The sequence below is a fragment of the Phasianus colchicus genome, chromosome 12 (assembly GCF_987193195.1).
Source record: "Phasianus colchicus chromosome 12, bPhaCol1.hap1.1, whole genome shotgun sequence".
NCBI classification, from domain to species: domain Eukaryota; kingdom Metazoa; phylum Chordata; class Aves; order Galliformes; family Phasianidae; genus Phasianus; species Phasianus colchicus.
In genome coordinates, this window is record NC_143447.1 from 1,331,521 (window position 1) to 1,357,104 (window position 25,584).

General features: G+C 50.5%; 2 protein-coding genes across 3 annotated transcripts in view; one reads left to right on the forward strand and one right to left on the reverse strand.

Annotated features, from left to right (window-relative positions):
• On the reverse strand, window positions 1-9,146 carry DUOXA2 (dual oxidase maturation factor 2). Of its 2 annotated transcripts, XM_031588014.2 has the most exons (8): window positions 8,852-9,146; window positions 7,408-7,497; window positions 5,856-6,165; window positions 5,666-5,723; window positions 2,815-2,949; window positions 2,413-2,626; window positions 1,684-1,892; window positions 1-1,233 (listed from the first exon to the last, which is right to left on the reverse strand). In XM_031588014.2, exons 3-8 carry the CDS (start codon window positions 6,000-6,002, stop codon window positions 1,034-1,036), a joined length of 963 nt encoding a protein of 320 aa, XP_031443874.1. In that variant the 5' UTR covers window positions 6,003-6,165; window positions 7,408-7,497; window positions 8,852-9,146; the 3' UTR covers window positions 1-1,033. The 2 variants fall into 2 exon arrangements, with proteins under 2 accessions (XP_031443874.1, XP_090004703.1); XM_090148577.1 differs by having other exon boundaries at window positions 5,666-6,165.
• The window catches only part of DUOX2 (dual oxidase 2), a 27,483-nt gene continuing 4,922 nt past the window's right edge, over window positions 3,024-25,584 (forward strand). The window contains exons 1-24 of the mRNA XM_031616175.2: window positions 3,024-3,324; window positions 12,821-12,912; window positions 13,473-13,556; window positions 14,450-14,614; window positions 15,453-15,640; window positions 16,622-16,823; window positions 17,281-17,447; window positions 17,520-17,580; window positions 17,686-17,782; window positions 17,914-18,001; window positions 18,690-18,789; window positions 19,054-19,217; window positions 19,417-19,580; window positions 19,753-19,871; window positions 20,565-20,702; window positions 20,804-20,917; window positions 21,740-21,942; window positions 22,058-22,243; window positions 22,604-22,829; window positions 23,453-23,546; window positions 23,768-23,943; window positions 24,118-24,184; window positions 24,484-24,576; window positions 25,382-25,560. Of these exons, the coding sequence (XP_031472035.2) occupies window positions 12,849-12,912; window positions 13,473-13,556; window positions 14,450-14,614; window positions 15,453-15,640; window positions 16,622-16,823; window positions 17,281-17,447; window positions 17,520-17,580; window positions 17,686-17,782; window positions 17,914-18,001; window positions 18,690-18,789; window positions 19,054-19,217; window positions 19,417-19,580; window positions 19,753-19,871; window positions 20,565-20,702; window positions 20,804-20,917; window positions 21,740-21,942; window positions 22,058-22,243; window positions 22,604-22,829; window positions 23,453-23,546; window positions 23,768-23,943; window positions 24,118-24,184; window positions 24,484-24,576; window positions 25,382-25,560 (3,139 nt within the window). The 5' untranslated portion in view covers window positions 3,024-3,324; window positions 12,821-12,848. The remainder of the gene's footprint in view (window positions 3,325-12,820; window positions 12,913-13,472; window positions 13,557-14,449; window positions 14,615-15,452; window positions 15,641-16,621; window positions 16,824-17,280; window positions 17,448-17,519; window positions 17,581-17,685; window positions 17,783-17,913; window positions 18,002-18,689; window positions 18,790-19,053; window positions 19,218-19,416; window positions 19,581-19,752; window positions 19,872-20,564; window positions 20,703-20,803; window positions 20,918-21,739; window positions 21,943-22,057; window positions 22,244-22,603; window positions 22,830-23,452; window positions 23,547-23,767; window positions 23,944-24,117; window positions 24,185-24,483; window positions 24,577-25,381; window positions 25,561-25,584) is intronic.

Below are 25,584 nucleotides of genomic sequence, written 5' to 3' on the forward strand. Positions count from 1 at the left end.
TAAAAAATTATTAATACCAATAATTCTTGTGAGCAACAAATCACACCAAAGCAACACAAACATCGTGTGAAAGGAGAAAGTAACCTAATGAAACAGCAAGACTCCTTCCTCAGCATCCAGATATGACCACCTCCTTGCACGTGCCAATGCAAGTCTCACAGAGCCAGTAGGTTTGTGCCAGAGTTCATCTTTTGTTTGTAATAATGCAACTTGATGCACTCAATTTTTCACGTTGGCTACAGGCAGGCTGGGGCTGACTCAAGGCTGCATTTTGTGATAAGCCCAGCCAGCCCAAGTGTGCTCCACTTGAATGGAGCCCATCCAAGAGAATGGGTGTAATTGCACTCTTCTCTCTCCTGTTTTTCCCAAGGCATCTTTTTGGCCTGTGTTAGGCTACAATTCTTATCGAATAAAACCCAAGTCTGAAAGTGAAAATAATCACGTCACCACATTCCCCCTGGCGCGCTCCTCAGTATGTTTACTCAATCTTTAATTTTGTAGCCATCTTTTATACTCTGGCTCATGCAGCATACAGCCTGAGGGAGTTTGGGTCTGTGCCTGGCTTTCCTAGGAACATCTGAAGGTCTACATTAGACGTCAGTGCTTGGGAAAGAAAGACCAAGCGTGTTTGATTGCTGGCTGTTGGAGTAGTGAGCATCCTCAAAGAGAAATCTTACCAGTATGGGAAATCTCACCCACTGGTATGGGAACTGGCCATCAGAAACCCCCTGCACCAAGCTGTGGCAGGGCATAGAGCAGGAATGGGAATTACTTCTCAGGCAGGTGAGTGTGCAGCTCAGGTTGCTGGAGGTCTGAGCTATACTGCCTGCAGCCTGCTGGCTCACTGCAAAGCTGCCCTTGTCCTGGAGAGGACAATCAGGGATTGCAAAGGTAGTTCTGAGCAAGTCCTCATCCTAACATGGACTCTTCAAAGGCAACTACATGGATAGATGAGTCTCAAGAGACAGCAAGGCGGGTCTGTGCTCTGTGTTCTTTGGCCCACCTTCAGGTAAGGAGTAGGAAAACTTTTCTTCTAGATGTCATTAGGGGTAAGTTTGGAGGACTGAGGAGGAGACAGAGTACTGTTCATGAACTGAAGGTTGACATACACTTCAGTCATCTCTTGATAGTCTTCTGCTTTGTCCTCATGGAGATCAAAGAAAGTTTTCAGTAGGTCAGAGTTGAAGTAGTGCAGTGCAACAACAGTGATCCCAGCCACAAAACAGAGCAAGCCTGGAAAACAACATGCTCTCCATGAGCAATCCTGTAAATGTTAGCATATTTCCCACCCCATATCCGTACTCCAATGGCCTCAAACCAAAGGACGCCTTCTCTTACGGACAATGGCCTTCTACTCTATTAGGTGGTTTCAACTGCTGTGCCGACCACCATAAAATCCAAGAACAAGTCTTAAAACTCAGCCAGTTGATCCTCAATTCTTTGCGCTGCTGCAACCCAGGAGCTAAAAATCACTCCATCACCCTCAAGACAGTGATGCTTCTCCCAGTTCTGTCAGCCCTCTCCGTACCTCTGCTGGGAGCTGCTGTGTAAAGACACAGGGTAAGTCTAAACTGGGCTGCAGTCCCAAGCTCCCTCACCTCCAGTGGTGAAGAGAAAGACCTGGGGCTCTTGCACACCCAGGGGGGACATGGCGGTGGACCTAAAGTAGCTTGATGTACTTACCAACTGCTAGTGTGAGCCAGAAAGATCCCCCATAGCCTATCTGCAGGGATGTGGTCCCAAATTGGATTGGGCACACCAGGGAGTTCCTCACAGTGGAGAAGGAGAGCAGTGAGAAGATCATGAAGGCTCCTGTGATCAGGGTCATGTACCCTCCATAGACAGGCATGGAGAAGAGCATGTTGGAGATGAGCCAAGTGCAAAATGCCACCCTAGAGACAAGAGAAGACCAATGGACATGATGTGCAAATGCCACTGACTAGGATGCTCTACATGAGGATTTCCAGGTGGGAAAAGAGATCTGGGCTCTTGGTTGCACTGCATGAGGTCAGGAAGCTCGGTGGGCAGGCTGAGCAGGGAGATGTGCAATGCTCATACTGCTACATCCAGAAAGCAAAAGCACAGATTGTATATCTACACCATCTCAGCTCCCTGCCCACCTAAGTGTGGTGCAGGGCAGACCACAGAGAGCAGCACATGGGACCGAGACACCTGTAGGAGTAGGTATAAGCTGTTTGCAGTAGCTCTGAACTTGCCTCAGGCTAGGTTACAAGGGAAGCCTTCAGCTGTGGTCCAGGAGCTCTTGCTCCTTGCACAGCAGTCTGAAAGCAGACCTCAATGAGCAGCCTCCACACACACGGCTCTCATTATAGCAACTTGCAATCGCCACCAACCGCTCACCACCCTGACAGGCGTAGGGACAAGGCCACATCCTGGCAGAGAAGGCCTCACCAGAGACTGGCCGATGCGTAGTGGCTGGAGATGCGGTACTGCCTGTGCACGTTGCAGGGGCTTTGTGTGGTGAACTTCTCCGCAACGTAGAGGATGGGGCTGGGCAGCCCCTTCTCCAGGCCTTCGCTATAGCTGTGGTCGTAGTCTGCATTGAAGCTCCAGGCAAAGTGCTCGTTGTAGTCGATGGTCTCATTGACCTGATGCACTGGGTTTCCTGCCAGAGGAAGAGGACTGAGGTCCTGCTGCAGCCCAGCAGAATGGGCACAGACAGCCAGGAGCATCTTGATTGACAAGAGGTTGTCCAGAAGCCTCCAGTAAAACCAAGGCCATTGAAAAAGCTCTTGGAGACCTCCTATGGTCTCTGCAGAGCTGGGACTGCAGAGAAAGGGACACGGCACTCACCCACCAGTGTGATGTTCACCCCTGCCAGGCCAACGTGCAGCCCGATGTCCGCATTCACCACGGCGCGGCTGAAGGATTTGTAGGAGGTGTTGGCTGTCACCCAGCCGCTCTCCCAGTTCCCCGTGAACTGGACAACTGCCAGAAAAAGTTTGATTAGGGTTAAAGAGGGGTTGCTCCAGGGCTTTACTGAGCTCAGGGTGGACCCGGGGCAAGCACAAGCTGCTGCATTCCCACTGCGACACTGCAAGGGAATGTAAGAAGGGCAGGAGAGATGACTCAGCCACAAAGACATGCCACAACCAGCCCCCACGCCCTGGCACAGCTCTCGTCCTCCTCTTGCTCAGCATCCACTCCCTCGGTCCTGCAGGCGGGGAGCTCCGATCCCCACAACCCGAATCCATTTTGGCCATCCTCTTTGGCACTTCCTCACGCACTCCCTACCATGGCAAGCACCGCGGCCCCGGGGGACCAGGCTCAGACATGAGCCCATTCCTCAGCTTCAGCAGCAGGGTGAGTTTCATTGCCATTGTTAAGCTCCCTGTTAAGCAGCTGATCACACTGCTAGTGAATAATAAAAATTCACTGGATTTTTTGTCAAATAGAGATGGTGGAGCAGGATGGTCTGTGCCACCTTTGCAGCTGGGAGAGAAGGAAGAATTGGAATCCTTTCTGCTATATGTTTTTATGGAAAAAAAAAAAAAAAGTTTCTTTTCTGAAACATTTCCACTTTGTGATGGACTTAATTTTCTGGCAATTATGTGAGCTGAAATTAAGGGTGAGGACTGGACCTCAGGCTGAACAAGACCTTTCAAATCTGCCTGAAGGTAAGCTGGGTCAACTTGTGAGAGCACTGATCCGGTAGCAGCTTCATGGGGACGTTTCCCAGCTGCAGCACTGAGTGTGCCCTGCTGCCTCTGGACAGAAATCCTGATGCTGGCTTTAAAACAATCAATTCCTCTTGTGTACCCAAGCAGCACCTGGCTGCATCCCTGTCCAGAGAGCAGCACTGGATGGCTCTCCAGGGCTGAGCAAGGGCTGAACGGGTTCAGGCTGTGGAGCAAGCTGCTGTCCCCACCCCTCCGTCAGCTGCAACGTGGCACTTCTGGTAACATCTCCCAGTGCCTGGATACTTCTGAGCAGAGGGTGACCACTGCAGTCAGGCCAGGCCCTGCAACCCATGTGTCAGGCAGCAGAGTGCTGTGGCCAGTCACAGTCTGGCTACGTACTTCTATCCTCAAGTTGACCTACGGCTTGTCATTTAGGTTGCGCCTCATCATCTTGCTCCAAGTGGCTTTTTGTTATCTGCCCTGGCCTTTAAAACCTTCCATTGGAGGGCTCCTGGGGACTTTCCTTGATTTTGTGTCAGGACTGGTTGCTTTCCCTGCCCATCATTTTCCCTCCCCTCCCTGCAGCTGCTGCCCATACACCCTGCAGCTCTGTCCAAATTTGAGATGCCCACAGCCTGGACCTTGCTGGTTCCAAGTATTAGTCCCATTAATTACAGAAGATTTTCTGCTCTTTGCCAATCAAATTCTCTCCTTCATCTCCCGCCTTGGAAAGTCTCTACCCCCTACTTCCATCCTGACTATATTTTGTTTTGTCTTACTCTCTCTACATCACTGCAAGGCTCTACATTTGTCTGGCTGCAGTCCAAGCTCCTTATCCATGCTCCCTTGGCACTGGGCTGTGCAGCTGGCTCCTCAGTGCCATTAGAACAGGCAAAGACTCAGAAGTACACATGGGCAAGCCAAGTGCTCGCAGCCCCTGTGTTGGGGTCAGTGTCGGGGTCAGCCTTGTTTAATATCTTTATTAGTGATCTGGGTGAGGGGACTGAGTGCACCCTCAGTAAGTCTGCACACGACACCAAGTTGGGAGAAATTGTAGATCTGCCTAAGTGGAGGAAGGCCCTACAGAGAGATCTGGACAGTCTGCATCGATGGGCTGAGGCCAATAGGATGGCCTACAACAAGACCAGGGGCTGGGTCCTGTGTTTGGCCATAACAACGCCAGGCATTGCTACAGGCTTGGGGCAAAGTGACTGGCAAGCTGTGCAGAGGAAAAGATCTGGGGCTGTTGTTTGACCCTTAGCTAAACATGAGCCAGCAATGTGCCCAGCTGGCCAAGAAGGTCAACAGCATTCTGGCTTGTGTCAGAAATATTGCAGACAGAAAGAGCAGGAAGGTGATCATCCCCCTGTAGCCAGCACTGGTGAGGCTGCACCTCCAGTGCTGTGCTCAGTGATGGGACCCTCACTGTCAGAAAGACACTGAGGCCCTGGAGTGTTTCCAGAGAAAGGCAGCAGAGCTGTGAAGGGTCTGGAGCACAGGTGTTATGGGGAGCAGCTGAGGGAGCTGGGATGGGTCAGGGGAGACCATATCGCTCCCCACAACTCCCTGAAAGGAGGTTGTTGTAAAGTGTGGGTCAGCCTCTTCTCCCAGGTAACAGTGGTAGAATGAGAGCTGATGGCCTCACATTGCACCAGGGGAGGTTCAGGTTGTATACTAGGAAAAATTTCTTCTCTGAAAGAGCGGTACTGCACTGGAACATGCTCTCCAAGCAGGTGGTGGAGTCACCAGCCCTGGAAGTGTTCAGGAACCACAGAGATGTGACACGGTCAGTGAGCATGGTGGGGATGGGTTGATGGTTGGACTAGATCAGCCTTTCCAACTGTAATGATTTTATAATAATATGGTTCAAATGGTAAGGGAGCCCACCTGAAAGCTGCATTGCTGTTCTGCGTAGCAGGGGTAGGGGAACCAGCTCTTGCCAAGCCACCACTCTGGATCCAGACCCTGACCCAGGGCCAAATCTTACTCTCAGAACTGCCCTTGGAGGGGTGTGCAGCACTTACCAACAATCACTACTCCCACCATCAAGCTGAAGAGAACACGGACCATCCAGTACAGTCTCTGTGTGGAGAGATATGGGATGTAAGGCACAGAGAACAGCCCCTGGCTTTCCTCCTGCCTCACCCTGAGCCAACCGGGGTCACCCTGGCATCCAAAACATGGAGAGTTATCCCTGGGAGAAGGATCACGCACCGCCCGTCCACGGATGCCCGGGATGATGAGCAGGAAGGTGGAAGCCAGCGTCAGGAAGACAATAACCACAATGATGGTGCTGACATCAAACACAAAGCTCTTCCTCTGCTGCAGGTAGAAGGGGTAGATGCCATCAAAGAGAGTCATTCTGCACCTCCAGGAGATGGTGGGAGAGGTGGTCACAGCACAGGCCCAGACGGCCTCGTTGGCTTCTCCAGTCTGTGGTCACCGGTTCCAGCTCAGCTCCAGAAGAACCAGCTGCAGAAGGTGGCCTCAATTCCTTGTTCCAGAGGGAGAAGGAAATGTGACACTGCAAGGAAATAAGCCCAGTGAAATACTGCCCGGCAGAGGAGTACCCAAAGCCCGCAGCGGTGGAGAGGAGGTTCCTGGCTCAGTGCTTAGCCAGCCCAAGGGGTTTGTGGCGGTGTGAGGAACCACAACTGCTGTCTGTGGGGAGCAGCCCAAGCCCAGAAAGCTGCCGAGCAGCTCCTCCGCAGGCAGAGCTGGGTCTTTCCCTCCAGCAGATGTGGCCAGGGCCTTCAGCTTTGCTGTGCCCTCCCAGGAAGTCTGCAAGCCAGCAGGCACTGCTCCTCTGAGCTGACATGTGCAGCCTTCCTCAAAAATGATGAGGATTCACAGAGAATGTGAACACAGAAGCAGAATTATCCCAGCACCAAGACCAAGCAGAGCAAACCCACCACCTCCATTTCCACCCCTCTCCTCAGAGGCTTTTCCCAGGAACTGCAAAGTACAATCCTGGGATATGGGTCCAACAACACAAGGCACTGGAGCATGTAAGCATCAGGAACAAACCTCAGGGTGTAGCAAACTGAACTACATGAGACCAAGAGCAGACGATCTGTGCGATTCTCATTGATTACTTTCAACTCCCACTAACGCTTCAGTCTTAGCAATTACAGAACTTCCCCCATTTCTGGATTAGATCTTTTCTACCAAAACCGATTACATGCTTCGTCCTTTCATTTCCCTTATTTAATATCATCTCTGTATGTAACTACCCTGGGAAGTCTTCAGAAGTCAAGGAATGCCAGAGATAATATGACTCATGATCAAATATAATTTCATTCTGTCCCTGCATGGGGGAGTTGATCTTTTTCTTATTTTCTGAAAACAATAATAATCATATTTTTAGGTAAGATCCAACTCAAAGCAATTCAGCCACAGAAGTGTGCATCTCAAATCTCCAGAAGTGGAAGGGAATTACACTAAGGATCTTAAATCAATTTCTTGGGGGCAGCTGAATTCACTTCTTAATCCATAAAAGCAATATTTTGTTTCAGAATATCTCTCTGTCAAGAAACAGAGACCATTACAGCAAACAATTTAACAGACACTTGGTTTTGCAGGGAGATTGCCTGGCTGGCAACTGCTCCAGCTCTCACCTGGACACTCAGTTCCAGCGGAACAGAGCCATCAAGCATACTTATAAAGCTCAGCTTGCGTTGTTTCACTGTAACTATTCCAACATACTTCCCTGGACAGCTAAGCACAGAGATGGCCAGCCTTGCAGCACCATCGCCATTAGGATTACCTGACAAGGAGGAGCTGTAACTGAGTTGCAGTATTAGGTAGAAGTCCAGTCGCAGCGTTCCAGCAAACATGCCCACAGACGTCCAAGAGGCTGTAAGAGCAGGAATAAACAACTCATTTAGACTACAGCTAGTCAAATCTTGATTGCTTGAATGTCACTCTCCCCACTACGCCTTTGACCTGACTTCAAAAGGTGTCTGGAGGAAAGGAATGCTTTCCCTGACTGCATCCACCAAAATGCAACCCTTTGCAAATTAAAATAATCAGACTACAAGCAGCAAGTAAGAACTGAAACCCCAGCACGTAACATGGAAAACGTTTTCATTTTAATCTGTTTTTAACCTTCAAGCAGTATCAAAGAATTCCTGCATTTCCTCTATACTTCTAAGAGTAGTTTTTGGGGGAGTTCCCAGGAAAACAGTGCTTTCTGTTGCTGCCAGCCCAACCATTCTTGCTTGAATCCCTGCACAGAAGACCAATTCCCTGACATTTTCACAGCTTGAAAGTGGAAAACTGGGACCTGCAGCTCAGGGCAGAAGAAACAGAAGTTGCTGCACTTTGGAAAGCATCCTCCAACGCAGAAGCACGCATGCAGCCCCAGAACCCTGTCATCTCCTCTGTCAGTGTACAGAGACAAAAAGTCAAAAGATGTCCTCAAGGAAGGGTTCAGTCATTTAGTAGAAATTGACATTTAAAAAACACGTTTATCTTTTGTTTAAAATATCCTGTACTCACTAGGGAGGCAGGATGTTGAAACCTTAATAGTTTCCACTGACAGAAATCACATTTTCCTGCCATAGAATGTGTCAGGCTGGAAGTCCAGCCCAAACCTTGCAGCAGAGTCAACAGCAATCCTAGATTGGGTTGCTGAGGGCTGCAAATTGGTATTTCCCACTAAAACTTCCAAGGGCCATCCGTGAGGGATGGAAACTGAGCAATTAGTGCTGCGGTTCAGGAGCGGAGACATTCTTTATTTTCCCACCCTTGGAAGAGAGTCAAAGTGAGATAAGGAAGAACTGAATTTAGGATGGCGATTCATCCTTTCCTCCTCACGCTCACCTAGCCGGGCCCCACACAACCGCGCGGGGAACGCCAGCTCCTCGGAGCTCGAGAAGGGCTGGTGCCGGATCAGGGCTCCCCAGCGGGGAGCGGCGGTGGCGGGCAGCGGGGCTCGGGCGCGGCGCGGCGGTCCCTCTCCAGCAACCTACCTGCTGGCGGCGGTGGTGGCGGCGGCTCTCGGGAGGCACCGTCCCGCGCACCGTTCTTATAGGCGGCGGCGGGCGCCGAGCCCTATGTAAATGCCGGCACGGCCCGCCCCGCCGCACTGCCCTCCGCACCGCCGGGCAGGTGAGTGCCGCGAGTCGTGTCCCCCCCCCCTGCGTGGGGGCCGGGGGGTGTTGGTGGCCTGCGCGGAGGGCTGAGGATCGGTTCTACGCGTGACACACCTGCGTAGGGGGTGCGGTGGTGCCGGAGCCAGGGAGGGACGCGCGTGTCCAGCGTGGAGTCCGACGGATCGGAGCTCTGCTTATCCGTGATCCGGGGTACAGCTGTCCCCTCTGCACGGGGGGAGCTAAGGTTTGTGGCTGTCTGCGGGGTGTGGCAGGGTCAGGGGGTTGTGCTACTCCTGTCTCTTCTTGCATTGACTGCACTGCGTGATGGGGACTATGCGTGTCCCCGCTTGTATGGTGTATGGAAGGGGTTGGGCCACACGTTTTGTGCCAACTTGATGGACAGGGTGGGATGGGGCCATGGGTCCCCCACCTCCTTGAATTCCAGGAGGTGTCCTTTCCTGCTTGGGGAATGGTAGGTGGGGCTATATGGCCCTTTCTGCGTAAGGAACCAAGGGATTAGGGCTAGTGCCCTGGTTGCTTGGAGCACTCACCTGCATGGGGCACTGCGGAGGTTGGGACTGCTCATGTCCCTGCCTGCACGGAGGACTTGGGATGTCAGGGTCACAGGTGTCCATATCTGTGTGAGGGCAGAGTGGGATGGGGGCAGGCATGTCTCCCTCCTGCGTGGTGCAGTGGAGCCACGCGTATCCCCGTATGTGAGGGTTTGCAGCCATAGAATAGGGTAGGCACAGGACATGGAGTTTGGGTTACATGTGTCCGTACCTCGTGTGAGCACAGGGCAATATGTGGGCAGGTAGGAACCACAAGGGATTTACGTCCCACCTGAGGAGAGAATGTCTCATGTGCACTGTGGTGGCACTGGGGCACCTGGTCCCAAGAGTGTTCCCAGGTGGGACCAGTCTCTGCGTGAATGTCATCCACTGTGTGTTCCCAGCTTTGTTGTTTTCTGGATAACATCCAAGGCTGGAGAGATGCAACCTGATCACAAACCCCAGTGCTGGCTGGCTAGCTGGGAAAGTGTCAGTCCCTCAGTCTGTGCCACCAGCACAGGAGGAAAACCAGAAAAGAATCTGTGGCTAACTGGGACCGTACGGGTCAGGCTCCATGCTTCACAGGTGCCTTGAGTTTGCTCTTCCCTACCTACGTGGTAACACTTAGCCCTGCCACAGGGCTGCCACTTCTCCAAGATGCTGACGGGGCTCACAGTCCCGACTCTGGAAAGGGCTCTGGGGATGAAGATCTGACTCTGGGGAAGCCAAATCTGTTGAGATCAGGTGGAGCTGGATTCCTAGCTGTGGGGGGAAGCCACATGCTTGTGCTATCTACATCAGGGTTTCAACATACTCAGAGGGATGTAAAAGTTCAGTTTTAGGCCACAGGTTTTCTCTCTGATGGGAGAAGACAGGACTGAGGAAGCTGCTCTTTGCTTCCACTAGGTAGAAATGGAGGAAGTGGTTTTTCCCAAGGTGGCACAGGGAATCTGTGGAACAGCAAAGCCTGGAGGGCTCATCAGACCTTGAAAACTTCCTGGTACATTTTACAAATCTGTGGAACCAAACCTGGAAATCTTTCAATCAACAAGCTGCTCCATGGGCTTCCAAGGCTGATCTCAATTTCATTATGTCAGGGAAACCACTGAGGAGTTTGGGAGGCTTGGAGGCACATATGAAAAGATGCTCTTTCTGGAGAAGCCAGGCAACTGATCCTCAACTCATGGAGACCATACCAGGAAAGCGTGGGAAAGGAGTTGATGGGGACAGCTGAGTACTGCTCTTGGGAGATCCATCTTCTTTGGACATGGGGTCCCAAGCCTAGATGCCATCTTCCCCTTCTTGAGGATATCCTGTAAGGATTGATGTCTCTCAGCCTTGCCTTTGAAGGAATTCCCAGCAATGGCTGGAGAAAGTCTGATGGATGGAAGATGTGTCAGTGCCCCCCACACCCACACAGTCCAAGTTCTGCCATGAAGAAATGTTCCTGGGAAAGAGATTGCGCTTGAGGAGCAGTTGGGAGAGAGACATTGCGGATATGATAATAATTCATGGGAAGCATAAAGGTAATGGAAAGGCATGAAAGAGAAGTTTCACACTGATGGAAAAGAGTGCATGGTCCAGGATCCTATCGACCAACCTACTGCTTGGAGCAAGTCAGCCTCATTGATTGTATCATGCTGGCCTTGACTCCATTTGCCCAGGTCTGGAAGATCTCCAAGGCCTCCCTAGAGTCTGGGATGGACTGGGCAGTAAGAGATGAGAAGTGCATGAGAACTAGCTTGTTGTCTCTTGTCTGAATCTAGAGTAATTCCCTTAGCTGGTAAAATGGGAGATGTGCTCAGTGACAGAAGGAATTCTCAAAATTACTTTCTGCTGCCGCCCAGTGAGAACAAGAAAGGGTAAGGAGAACAGGTGCTATGCTGTGCCTACGGTGTTGTGCTTTGGGTTGTGGCTTCATGCCACACTTTCTGACATCGGTAAATTTTCACCTGAAGGTGAAACCCTCAGCTGTAGGTGAGGGTTGTGACTGTACATTGTGGATGAGCAGGAGAGAAGTTCAGCAGGAAACAAATCATGTGGTGATGGTGAATGGGCTCTGCCACTCTTGGCACTCCAGAAATCTCTGATGGAAGTGCATTAATTCAGGTTTCTGTGCTGCGTTCACAACCACCTGGCAATAGGTATCCAACTGGTATCTTCACAAGTGCAACTAACTGTGACTACAAATGGTAAATCTCAACTCACTTCATTAGGCACATGGATAATATACTTACTGACATAGGCCTTATAATTGTGTCACTGATAATAATCAGTGAAAACCCCCCATTGCAATTAGCAGAAAGTCAAAAATAAAACCCACAGAACTGCTGGCAATGTGTCAGCTTTCCTGAAACCAATGTTTCTCAAGGTTTGATTCAAACAACTGGGGAAAAAAAAACACCACAACAACCCCAACCCTCTCCCCCTCCCCTCCCTACTCCCCCCAGAAAAGCAAAAAGGGGCTTGTTGAATTGTGATGGTGCTATGTAGGAAAATCTGGGAAATCTGCATCTCCATTTTTCTTGGTAACATAGCTCATCTAAAATGATGTTAGCCTTTGGATACTCACCCACAATGCTATTAGTCACCAATAACGCTGGACCAAGTGGGCAAAGACCATATTTAGTGGAAAACCCTATTTTGGAGTTATATCCAAGTTTGGTATTCCTGTGCATGGAAAGCCAGTGGCAGCATTATATCGTTTGTGATTTTAAAAAATTATAACCTTTGCTGTTTATGGCTGGGAATCCCTCTGTTCAGTCGGGTGTTGGCTGAGGATTTGAAGGTTCGTGTTCCATTGATGACATTTGCTCTGATTCAGGGTCTTCGTAGAAAGTAACATGGTACGGCATCACGAGAAAGACTGGTCCCAAGGATTTCATCAAGCATTTGCAAGGAGTTGAAAAGTGACACAGAGATCTTTAACTGCAAACTTTGCACATTTGGGGGCATCTGACTGCATGCTGTGGATGTTCCCATTGTGTCCACCATTTGGTTTTGTTTGGATAATACAATGTGAGTGCAGAGAAACTACTGGTTTAAATGTCTGTTTCTGTAAGGACGAGCTTATTCCTATTAACTGAGTTGGCAGAGCTTAAGGTCTTCGTGCTGCGGATGATGAATTGTGAACCTATAGTTGGGGCTACCTGGTCCTGCTTCAGCAGAAGGGCCATCTCAGGCCAGGAGGTATCTCCCAACAGAGCTCTCCCAGAGTGATGGGCTCCCATACGGACCCTATTTCCTTCCTACAGCCCGAAGTAGGTAGTACTGCTGACGGATGGCAGCAGTAGACACCACAAGAGGGAGCTGACAGTATGGTCTGTAGATGACAGGATTGCTGAATTATTTAGTTTGGAGAAGACCTCTAAGGTGATCCAGTCCATCTATTAATTCAGCACTGCCAAGTCTGCCACTAAACCCCGTTCCTGAGCACTATGTGTACGCATCTTTTAAATACTTCCAATGATGGTGCCTCCTAGAGCAGCCAAGCTCCAGGCTCTAGCTCATTTCTCATCCTTTCTATTTGCAGATTGCTTCTTCCAAGGACCCGGAGGCAAATGCAGCACACAGAGATGACGTTGTGTTTGACAGTGGTTCTACTGATGTCATGGACCTTGGCTGGTAAGAACAGTTTCTGGAAAAGGTGTCCAAGGGTAGAGCCTAGATCCAACGGAGTTTCATGGGATACTTTATCAGAGGCAGGATGATTCATTTTGTGAGGAGATAAGAAAATGGAGCAAGGTCCTGAGTCTGTGGAGTCTTGGAGTCTTGGAGACTCCTCTATTGCTCTGAGTACACAGCCTGTAACCAGGAAATGGAGTTTCTTCCTAGTGTGATGAACAGAGGTAAAACAAGATGCATGCTTATTGGTATAGGTTGAGAGCATAACCCCAGGCGGTGAGAAGACACAGAGAGAAGAAAATGAAAATCATTTGAGAGCAGACTGGTGGGAGCCAGAAATCATATGCATTGATTTAGAAACATCAGGATCCCAGGCATTAATTTCTACTTCATACATAGATTATTCCTCAGAAGAGGGCAGAACTCCTCAAAATACCTGTTTGTACAGAAGGTTTCAGAAAGAATGTGGGGACAACATAACAGCATAGTATAATTTTATAGTGGAAACACTCTTTCCATGCATTATTTTGCTGCTCACCACGTGGGTTCGTCTCTTCCAGGAGCCCAGAAGAACATCAGCTGGGAGGTGCAGCGCTACGATGGCTGGTACAACAACCTGCAGCATCACAGCCGCGGCTCAGTGGGTGCGTGTCAGGGCTGGGGATGGCAGCGGTGGGTGAAGGCAGGTGACACTTTGACAAGGGGACTGAGAGAGAAAGCCTTTCCCACTTGAGCCTGAGCCCAGGTAGATCACGAGATGCACCTGGCAGCCCTGTTGGAGCAGTGTGAGGGAACCAAGCAGCCCAGCTTTCTCTGAGTCATGGCCCTGCCACTCTTCCTTCCCGCCCCAGACACCATCTGTCGGCCACACTGGGGCTGGATCAGGCCAGAGCAGAGCTGTGCCATGTGGGGCCATTCAAAATGTCCGAGGTTGGGGGGACACGGCTGTTCCCAGCAGTGTTTTGCTGATGATCAGGGATCCCAGAGTTAGGAAAAAGACATCTTTGGAGACAAACCTGTAGAAAATAAGCCCAAAATGAAACCAGCAAATTCAGGATTTCTCTCACGTTTAGGACTCTCCAGCAAATGAATACCACCGTGCTGGTGGAGGGCCTTTTGAAACCAACTTTGGGTGCAAAGTCAGGTGTTTCTCATCTTATCCTTTGTCTCTGCGCCCCTCTGGCTGTTCCCTCCTGCTTCCTGCAGTGCAAGCAATCCCCATACTTACAACACACGATTGCATAGTCAACGCAGGCAGCTTGATGTCACTCCAGTTACCACATGCAGCACACCACTGAGCTCCCACATAAAGCAAAGGGATTGCAGAGGGAGAGGAGAAGGACAGCAGGATGGGAACATGCCCACACAGGATCCATCTTCATTTTATAAGGACTGATCCCAGTGTTGCAAGAAATGTTGGGAGTTGGCCTTGGTACCAAAACTGCCTGCGTCTTCCTATCTCTTCCTTCTTGTACCTTCACACGTGTGGGTGCACTCTGCTGCTGGGTGCCGTTGGACCCATGCTCTGGTGTCACAGGTTCCCGGTTGCTGCGTCTCCTGCCGGCCAACTATGCAGACGGTGTCTACCAGGCCCTGCAGGAGCCCCACGTACCCAATGCTCGCCAACTCAGCAACGCAGTGGCACGGGGACCTTCTGGGCTGCCCTCCCAGAGGAACACGACTGTGCTGGCTGTCTTCTTTGGTAAGAGCTGGAAACTGCCAAGGGGGGGAAGACATTTGTTTTTCATGTCCCCAGATGGCACATCAAAGCTCTCCTCAAACCTGCTGCTTCAGAGCAAGCTCACGTCCTAAAGATTGCTTGTTGCCCTACCAAAATGCTGTCCATCTGTCATATGAGTTAGGCATGAATTTTTGGTGACCTTTGACAAACACTGATATTTGTCACTCAGAAACTTCCTCGTTTGTTTTAGCAGTAGAGTTATCTGATTGTAAAACAACTGACAGAGCTGATAAGAGCTGCATGGTGAGTGATTGCTGAGTAGAGGTGCTACAAGTCAGAGCAGTTTCTGCTGTTGCTCCAGAGGGGTCTGGAGTCCCTGGGAGCTGCTGGCTCACTGAGGAAGCAGGCTGAACATGTCAAAGAAATGGAGACAAATTAGTTTCATTCAGCTCAAAGTTCTCATAGGTCCCAGATGGCTTCATGAGGGTGCTCAATGCTGAGATGAGCCATTGGAGGGGTAGATGTTGGTGTGGTACCATTTAGCTTCTCTCTGGAGGCAGATTTTCCTATTCCACCAGAGCTCAAACAGGCCAAGAGTCACTGAGCTCAACCTCAGCAGCAACTATTGCTCTTGAAGGCCAAAAGCAAGGGGGAGTTCAGGGAAGTAATGGCTGAGCCTTGCTCCTGGTAAAATGTGGCCTGCATATGGTCTCTGAACTGCTGGCTGAGTTTCTCCACCCTGGTCCCTGAATACCCTTTCCTTACTCATGAGGTCAAACCAGGAGTACCTGGAGCATCCTCTATTCCAGGTGCTGGTGACAGTCATCCCTTCAACTGCCCGTGCTTGGCTCTCTGGCAGGTTTCCACGTGCTCTCAGACATCCTGGGGACAGAGAAACCTGGCTGTCCTGCTGAGTTCCTGAACATCCACATCCCAGAGGGGGACCCCGTGTTTGACCCTACAGGCACTGGAGATATTGTCCTGCCCTTCCAGCGAATCCGCTGGGCACTGGAGACAGGGCAGAGCCCCAATAGCCCCCGAGAACAGGTAGGAGATTGCATTTTCTTTTCCCTTCCTCTTTCAGCTAAATTCATCTTCATCTGGAGTTTGGGTTTATGTCATTTCCAAAGAAAAGGGCAGCACTTTTTCAGGTGCCTACAGGAACAAAGTGCAAATGAACCCAAAGCACAACCTGCAAAGTACTGGTTTTCATGAAGCGATAACTGTGGTTGCTCAAGATTAGTGCTTTTTTTTTGGCCAGAGGAAAACTTGATTACTCCAGATCTGCCTAATTTTAATGTGCATTTGAGTGTCTTGTATGCTTTAAAGAGCGCAAAAGAGAAAGTGTAAAAGAGCAATTCTCAATCTTCCTTGGTTGTTGGAGTTTTTATTGCATCAAAATAAGCATAGATAAGTCTGCTGGTACTGGATAAGAGCAGTCTCTGGCTGGTGAAACAAATGATAACCAGAACCTTTTAATGAGAGAGTAAAGAATTTCAATACCAGATTTCTCCACTCAGTCCACTCTAGGTGATCAGTAATTAAGACATGTAATTTAGGCAACTCTTTAATAATGTATCACAAAAATGAGCTGGTACTGTCATAAGGCTGTAAAGCTTCTGGATTTCCACAAATGTCTCCATGTTCTGCAGTGCTGGATGCATTCCAAAGTCAATGTGCTGTGGGTTTATTTTTTTTCATTCTGGAGTGTTTCCCAACCAAAATTGCTGAAGCAAAACCGCCCTGCCCTAAACCTTTCACATAACAAAGCATGATGAGACCAGATTAGCAGGTCACATTTTCAGCAGTTTCAAGCCTCAGAAGAATGAAAACTCCAGCATGCTTTCAAAAGATAAAGCATTCCTGCAGGAATTAGTCCATCAGATCGCATGGGGATTGGCCGTGATTGTATTTGCACCCTGATAATTCTTGCTAAAACAGGGGATGGGATGGCTTGTGAGATCAGACAGGTCAGGATGTGACTTTTCAGATGTCTTGCACCTTTTGACACCCATTGTGTCACCCTAGACCAACGAGGTGACAGGCTGGCTGGATGGCAGTTCCATCTATGGCCCTTCGCATTCCTGGAGTGATGCCCTGCGGAACTTCTCAAATGGACAGCTGGCAGCAGGGCCCGGGGGGCACGTCCCCAGGGAGACAGATGGGAAGGTCCCCATGTGGAAAGCTCTGGATCCATCCACCGGACAGGGCGGCCCTCGTGGGATCTATGGTAAGGGACTATCTGCAGCTTCCTTAGTGGTTGTCTCATGGTCACCCCAGCTGTGGGAGAGAAGGTAGCGTCCTAGCCTGAGGGGGAGGAAGATGTGCTGTGAACTGAAGTTACTGTGTCCCCAGAAGGCATTGGGTCATTTCCCAGAGGCTGGCAGGTGCTCATGCCTCAGATTCGAGGCAATCTCCTGTTGGGAAAGACAATAAAAACCGGCTGAGCTTGCTTTGAATTCCACACTTGCCCGACCCCTGCTCTGTGCTTTGGGCCCGTGCTGCCCACTTGCTCACATCCACAGGGAGAAACAGTGAGGGGAAAAGAGCAGGGGGCAAGGGAGGCTGGGGTTCAACCAGTGGCACTGGGGACTTGACCACGGACATGCCAACCCCCTGGGTGGTAAGCAGGAGGTGAAGGCATGGGTGCCTCCATCCCCCTCTGATGTCTCTGGTGGCTCTTGCAGACCTGGGGAATGCCTGGGGGAATGAGAACCGCTTCCTGCAGGCCATAAGCATCGCTTGGTTTCGATACCACAACTACCTGGCTGCAGAGCTGGCCAAGGGTCACCCTAGCTGGTCTGATGAGGATATCTTCCAGCACGCTCGCAAGAGGGTCATTGCCACCTTCCAGGTGAGGGACAGAACCTTGTGGTCCCCAATGTTCTCCCTGATCTTGTCCCTGACCTCGCTCCCTGTGCCGCAGAGCATTGTGCTGTATGAGTGGCTGCCGGTGCTGCTGGGGACACCTGTTCAAACATACACAGGTGAGAGTCACAGTGGGCAATGGGGCAAGGGAGTTTGGGGTCAGGGCTTCATCTCCTCTCCCTCCATCCTGGGTGCTGGATCCAGCCATTACTGCCTTCCTGCAGGTTACCAGCAGCACCTGGACCCCAGCCTCTCACCAGAGTTTGTGGCAGTAGCAAGGATGTTCCTCGCCACCATGGTGCCACCAGGTGTCTACAAGAGGTAGGAGGAGCACGTGCCTGGAAAGGGGACATCCAAGCTTGAGACATGGCTGGGGATAATCCCTACTTGGCCCCAGTCTGGGGACATCCCTGGCCATGGTCTAAGTGCCCAGCCCTTCTCTGATGTCTTAGGGACCCCAGATGCCATTTACGAAATGTGTCCAGCTCTGGTGATCCATTTCCAGTGGTGCGGCTCTGCAACAGCTACTGGAGCAGAGAGGTATGGAGAAGGATTCCAAGCATGTGGTAGAAATTCTGTTTCCCCGTGGACTGTCTTTTCCTTGGGAAGAGTCATTTCCCACAAAGGGAAGGGACCCATTGTCCCGTCAGCTGATGAGACCAGGATGTGAGGACAGAATCTGTTCTGGACACAGAGTCAAAGCAGTCTGCAGTTACTGCTGTGGGACTGTTGGACTGCAGCTGCTCTGCCTCTTATGCCCTTCTTTGGGGTTATTTTCTGCTTGATCCATATTGGGTCCTGCTCAGCTCTGGTGGGGGTGGCAGGACTGCTTTCATGCTAACAGCTCCCGGTCTGGTTGTGCCCCAAGGCTCTGCAGGAGGACACATGTGCCATGACAGAAAAATCCACTGGTTGCTTGGGTTGGTGGTGACTTACCCTGCCTGGACTTCATTCAGTGCTTTATATTATGGAGGACTGGACAGGGGGTGAAAGGATAATTGGGCACAGAGTATGACAGAGTAAGCAAGGAGAGTGAGATCCTCCTCATCCAGACATACCCAGATGCCTTCTTAAGGCTCAGCAGGCTCAGACCTCAAGGTTGAGGTGACACAGAGGAGATGAACCTGGAAGATCCATAAGTCCCCTTTGTGCTTTGGGTGCTGGGTTCAGGGCCTTGGGGCTTCCCTACATCCTTTGGTCTGTGAGGAACCACTTCATCTTCCTTCAGAGCACTGGGATGCAGCAGGAAGATGTGGATGATCTCCTGCTAGGGATGAGCTCGCAGATTGCAGAACGGGAAGACAGCATCGTGGTGGAAGATCTCCAAGGTTGGCATTCCCCTACACTGGCACACTGTGGGGCAGTGTGTGGGCCGAGGTGGGGAGGCTGATCCCAGGACACTCAGAGCGGATTCAGCCCCATGCAGGGCATACTGATCACAGCCCCGGGGCCTTCATCTCAAGAACGTGGCGCTGGTCCCCATGTTCAGCGTGGCCTGTGGCAGAGAGACAAGGCCTGCCAGGCACCCAGGCCTGCTGAGGTTGCCATGTTAGCTCTGCCATAGCATCACGATGATTTGATTCCACCTGCAGATTACTGGTACGGACCTCTGAAGTACTCCCGCACCGACTACGTGGCCAGCTGGCTGCAGCGCGGCCGGGACCTCGGCCTGCCCACCTACAACCAGGCTCGGGAGCGATTCGGGTTGGAGCCTCTGCAGGACTGGACAAACTTTGCCCCACACTCTCAGCAAAAGGTAATGGGAAGCTGGTTTGGGTGCAGAAACCACGTATGTTGGAGCACCTCAGGGCCGTCCAAGCAGTAGGCGACTTCTCCAGCAACGTAGGGAGGGGGTCATAGCACCTCGCTGAGCACTCTCCCAGCCCATGGGCACGGGGCATCGGGGAAATCCACATCCCTTGTCCTCATGGGGCTCACTAGGATTTTCTGCCCAGGTCCTGGAGGTTGCCGCTCTGTATGCTAACAACACGGCCCGGCTGGAGCTGCTCCCTGGAGGCATGTTGGAAGGTGACAGTCCCCTCTTCAGTGCCATCATCCTGGACCAGTTTGTGCGCCTGCGTGATGGTGACAGGTTCTGGTTTGAGAACACCAAAAATGGGTAAATGCCTCTTTCCCTCTCATAACACACAGCAGAGATGGAGAAGCCATCCTCCATCTCCCTTAGCTCATAAAACAGTGTGGGGAGCAAGCCCCAGCTGCTACTGGCCAGGTCTGTGGGGTTGAGCAGTGGCACCCCAGGACCACCACTTGGCTCTACATCATTTCACCAGGCTGTTCACAGCGAAGGAGGCCGAGGAGATCCGTAACACCACGTTCCGTGACGTCCTGGCTGCAGTCACCTACTCACAGCAGGCAGAGCTGCAGAGCAATGTGTTTGTCTGGAGCAAGGGTAAGTGCTCCGTCCTGCACTGAGCTGGGATGCAGGACAGGGATGCAGAACATGTGAAACAAGGCAGGCAGCACTGATGTTGAAAGTGGGTTGAAGCCCAAGCATGAATGCTGTATGATTCCTGCAAGGATTCCCAGGCACCAAAAATGCTCTTGATGCCCTGAAATGTTCTGGGGTTAAGGCTTGGCCTCTGCCTACCCTCCATTGTGTCACTCTCCTCACTAGCATGTTCTTTATCTGCTGTTATATGCATGCGTACACAGGTCAGTAGAATAAATGTGAAGGACCTGAAAGCATTTTATCTGGCACACATTCCAGCCCTTCCAAGGCGTTTTGGTTCCTCTGACATGCATTTCTTGCAATTACTCCCTGGGTTTACAGCCTAAACAAGCAGAGGCTACGAACCTCAGCTTGAAAAGGGTTCATTCTCAGCCCATCCCATGGGAGAGGTGGTAGTGTTGAGCTCCCCAGAGCACGAGACCAGTTCTGCTCGTGGTTTGATGTGATGTGCCAAGGTTCAGCCTTGAAAACAAAGCTTGTCCCTCAACATCACAAACATTCCAGTTTTGCATTGCTCCCTGGGTTATTTGGCAATGAACTCCAAGCAGCATCTCAGCTGGAGGTTCATGGAGATGATGGAAGTTGGAAGGGTAAAAGCCCCGTGACTTTCATAGCCTGTCTCCCCCAATGCAGGAGACCCATGCCCCCAGCCCCAGCAGCTGACAACTCAACTCCTGGCCAACTGCACACCCATGACCATGCTGGATTACTTCGAAGGCAGTGGTGCAGGCTTTGGCATCATCATCATTGTCCTGTGCTGCTTGCCTTTAGGTTTGCCTCTCCAATTCTTTACCCATCTCCTCTTCTACCAAAGAAAACACAGGAAGGGAACTTTGTGATACCTCATGCCTCTCTCTCCCATGTGTCCCCAGTGAGTCTCTTTGTTGCTTGGATCATTGCCATTCTCCGTAAGAGAGATTTCAAGAAGCTGCAGAAGAAGAAGAAGGCCAGCGTGCGGAAGGAGGTGACCGGCGAGGCAATACACGGTGAAGTAGCATTTCTGATCCTTTGATGGTGCCTGGTGATGCTTGAAGCTAATATCCAAACTGAATATAAGAAGAAAATGTTTCCCCAGGATGATAGGGTGCAGTCTCCATGCTCTCTGAGATCCGACTGGATAAAGCCTTGAGCAGACTGACCATAACTGATGGTCCCACTTTGGGCAACATGAGGTTCTTTCCAACTGAAGTCATCCTCTGAGCCAGATAATACCTTACCTGAAAAAGACCTATGTAGAGCAATTGCACTGATAGGGCAGGGATTGTACCTCCTTGCTCTGGACACTGGAAAAGTCCTGCCTCCTACCTCCATGGTCTGTATTCTTGCACATCTTGAGCTCTGTGGCTGGGAGATTATTCTTCCCTTAGTATGCTTGGTCTCTCAGCAGATGTGCTGCCAGCAGTTAGAGAATATCATCAAGCCCAAATAAAATGCAAGACTAGAATGAATTTCAGAAATTGGATGAGAGAGGGAGAGCTTAACTCTGGCACAGCTCAGACTCAGGCACGCTTGTACCATGGCACCAGTGATGGCACAGTTATTGCAGCAAAGTCAGGTTATGCAATAGAAAACTTCAGCAACCCAGGTGACCTGTAGTGTATTTTCTGTGCCCCATCTGCTATGTGCAGCATTGGCTGTCTCCCCCGATGCAGGAGACCCATGCCCCCAGCCCCAGCAGAGAAGTAATGAAGGCTTTCCATCCCTTGTTGCAAACCCAATGCAATCACTCCCAAGGGTGAAGGAGGTGCTGAGTTGATTAGAAGCACAGGTACACATTTCCAACTGAATGCTGTGCTATTTCCTATCAGCCATGGAGTGGCACGGTCCCAAGACAGACAGCTCCCTTGTCTACATCCAACTCCAAGCTGACAAAGTGCTCAAAGTGCTGGATGGGAGAGGGTTGGTGCTCCGGAGTGTCAGCCTAAAAGCCCAGCAAAGAGTGGAGGTGATCCTCTCCAGCAACAAAGGGAACAAAGCTCTGCTGCTAAAGAGCCCCAAGGAGTATGACCTGGTGAGTACCATGATGCCTGGAGAGAGCCTCCTCTGGGCCCTCCACCATCCTTGCATACACACTGCACCATTTGGAGTCTCTGCCACCCACAGCCATTTGATGGGATCTTCTGCAGGTGCTGTTGTTCAGCGAGGAGGCAGAGAGGAGCAGCTTCCTTGGAAAGCTCCAAGATTACTTGAAAACGAGCTGTCTTGAGCTGCATGTGTCTGAGATGAAGGAGCAAAGCCTTCTGAAACGGGCAGTCACCCAGGAGAAGAGGAAACAAATTCTGGAGACTTTCTTCAGGCACCTGTTTGCTCAGGTATGCAGAAGTGTGGTAGGCTCTGATGCATTAGGGAAGGTGTGTTGACTGAGCAATGAATGATGCTGCTGTTGGCCTCCGTAGCAAATGGCAAGCCACACACAAGGAAGCTGCCAATAATTTGAGGACCAAGGGACATTTTCCCTTGTAGAAAACAAAGGGAGTTTGTAGTGGTGATATGAATGTTTTGAGTTGCAAAGAGATGTTTGGATGATGGAACTGTGGTTTCCATCATGTGGAGAAGCATGGGGTGTCCCGTGCCAAGAGCCAACATTTCTGCACAAAAGGTCAAGCAGGTGAGCACCAGCTTTCTGTTCCAACAGTGCTCATGAGTTTTCTTTTGTGGAACACAACCCGCAGATGCTGGACATCAACAAGACTGATGCTGGAGAGCTCAACTTTGAGTCTTCACAGAAAGCAAAGGAATCCCTGACATGTGAGCTGAGCAGGGCTGAGTTTGCCGAGGCCCTTGGGCTCAAAGCCAACTCCATGTTTGTGGACTCCATGTTCTCCCTGGCTGACAAGGATGGCAACGGCTACATCTCCTTCAGGGAGTTCCTGGATATCTTGGTGGTCTTCATGAAAGGTGGGAGCTGGTGGCGGTTGGTGTCTTCACTTGTTGCCTGAAGTCCTGTATCTGGACTCAGAGTGAAAAACAAGATTCATCCAACAGGTCAACCTGTAGACACAATTAAAATTATTTTCACTTCTGACAGCACAGCTTGAGTTGTGAGGCAATGACAGTGTAATGATATTTTCTGTGAGACTGTTCATGAAGGGAGCTATCTTAGAGCAGCAATTTGCTGAACTGTCACCTCCAATATACAACTCTGCTCCATCTCCCTAAACGACCAAGGGAAAAAAGGATTTGCAGATGTAGGTGGTGAATACCAGATTCAATCACTGAAGTTCCCAGAAAAAAATCTTGGCTTGCAAAAACACGGTCTGGATTTGCACAATAATGGACAACAAAGAATGCATATTATACCCATTTCTTCACTGCACTCTTGAGAAAATCAAGCAGAAGTGCAGCACAAGTCTGAAGATGAGTTCAGTTACCATTCAGACTGAGCAGCAGTGTGATTTTACTCTCTTCAGGGCTGGGTGAGACCTCACTGGTGCGTGTCCAGACTCTTGAAGACAATGTCTGAAAGCAAGTGTGCTGGTGAAAGTAGGATCTTGCTCTTACTTTCTCTTCTGTGCCACCAGGTTCCTCAGAGGAGAAGTCCAAGTTGATGTTCAGGATGTATGACATTGATGAGAATGGGTTCCTCTCCAAGGAGGAGTTTTTGAGGATGCTCAGGTACTTCTCCTCAGCTGAGTAATGATTTTCACGATGTCTGCAGTTACAGGTGTCCCCACAAGCAGCTCCCACAGCTTCAGTCCCTAAGGAAGCTACATGAGAGCCTATGGGCTCAACACTTGCAACCAGGAGCCCATTTCTACTGTGAAATTTGACTGGGGCTCTGCCCCATGTTATTGCAAGGACTCAAACTATGGTCTCATCTCTCCTCCTTGCTCCAGGTCCTTCATTGAGATATCCAACAACTGCTTGTCAAGAGAGCAGGCGGAGCAGGTGACAGAGTCCATGTTCCAGGCCTCGGGGTTTCAGGACAGGGATGAACTGACATGGGAGGATTTCCACTACATGCTACGGGACCATGACAACGAGCTTCGTCTCACCCAGCTCTGCATCAAGGGTCAGTGGGGGAGTGGATGAGAGCTCTGGGTCACCTCTGTTGGCCTGGAGGGGATGGGTAGCATCTAACGCATAGCTTCCAAATTTTGTCCCATCCCAAATCAATTTCTCCAACTAACAACCACTGCATCTCTTACACTGTAAATGACCATTTTGTTCTTTCGGTTTCTGAAAGGCGTCCCTGAGGTGTTCAAGCAAAGCGTACACAACCGTGTCTCCTTCATCAAGAAAGAGCCCAGAGGGTAAGTGCTTTCACTGGTCCTGCTGCCATTTCTTCTTCTCTTTCTGCCACTGGGCACGTCCAGCTTCACCTCAGCTTCTCTGGCAAATGCTCCTGAAATGCTTTTGGAGTGAATCTATCCACTGTACCAAGCAGCTAGAGTTCATGCAAGAAGGGAGGAGTGGGGTGGCTTCTCAGCTGAGTTTGAGATGGGAAACATCCATGGGGCAGCAATGGGGAAAATTTTGGAAAGGCCAAACTTGCTGCTGACTGACCCACAAGGACGGCTTTAGTCGATATGTCTCTCCTTCTTTCTGGCAGAACCATCTCAGACCGGGAGGACCCAAACCAGGGCATGGTGGCCCACTGCATGGATCGAGAAGGGCATGAGCTGAGGAAGAGACCAGGCAGAAAGTGAGCAAGCTCATACCCTTGTTGGGTTTCTCACATCTCTGTGTAGTACATAGGTCAAGTGATGCTGCTTCGGGAGGGAATGCAGGAGCAGATCTGCTGGAGATGCTCAGCCCCAGCAGACCAGGCAAACCAGCAAACCAAGCCCATGCTGAGCACCTACAATGAGGACAGTGTAGGTCTGGCTGCTTTCTTTCTACTGCTGGGGATGTGTGGACGTCTTTCTGGAAAAAAAAAAAAAAAAAAAAAAAAGTGGTCAACTTTGGAGACCATGACAGTGGATTTTTTGGGGTGTATGCCTCAGCCACAGAGAGGAGCATTACAGTCCCTTGAACTGTGCTGATTCACACATGGGCTGCCTGCAGGCGTTGCCAGAGAGGCTCCAGTCCTCACTGCTGTGTCACTGGCAAATACTTCCACAAGGCAGCAGTTAAATAGCTGTTTTTTATGGCCGTAATATATTTTTCATAATATCCCAGTTTACCTTAACAATGTCAAGGACTTTCTCTATTCTGGGATGTTTATGGAGGTTTGAATATAAAAATGCAAATTATCTTTTACAGTCCCTTTCTGTGGTTTCATTTATGAGTCACACAACCTGCTGAGCTGCTGTTGTCTTTAAAGTAGACCAACTGGTGACCTGAGGTCACCCACTGACACCGTGTCCCAGGGGTCACTGCAGTAATGTGTGTGCAGAGCTGGTTGTGCGCTGTGCAGGGAGGAAGACCCAAATCTAGGCACTGCAGCACGCTACACAGACCAGGAGGACTCTGTTGATTATATCTGCTGTTCTTTTGTTTTTCACAAGGGCGAATCAGTATCAGCTGTATCTGTACACTGAAGCACAACGGAAGAAGTACCAGCAGAACAAAGTTCAGCAGAAGATCCAGGAGTTCAAGCGTTTCATTGAAAATTACCGGCGTCACATCGTCTGCGTGGTCCTTTTCTCTGCCATCACTGCTGGCCTGTTTGTGGAGAGAGCATACTGTGAGTGGCCCTGCAGCCCCATGT

What these genes read in the sequence shown, in the direction of transcription:
- DUOXA2 (XM_090148577.1), bottom strand. Translation starts at nt 6,002, where the DNA reads ATGACTCTCTTTGATGGCATCTACCCCTTCTACCTGCAGCAGAGGAAG. An exon ending in GGTGGGAGTAGTGATTGTTG is followed by an intron (nt 2,950 to 5,665) that starts GTAAGTGCTGCA and finishes TTTTTCTGGCAG; the next exon opens with TTGTCCAGTTCACGGGGAAC. An exon ending in TACGCATCGGCCAGTCTCTG is followed by an intron (nt 1,893 to 2,412) that starts GTGAGGCCTTCT and finishes TCTTGTCTCTAG; the next exon opens with GGTGGCATTTTGCACTTGGC.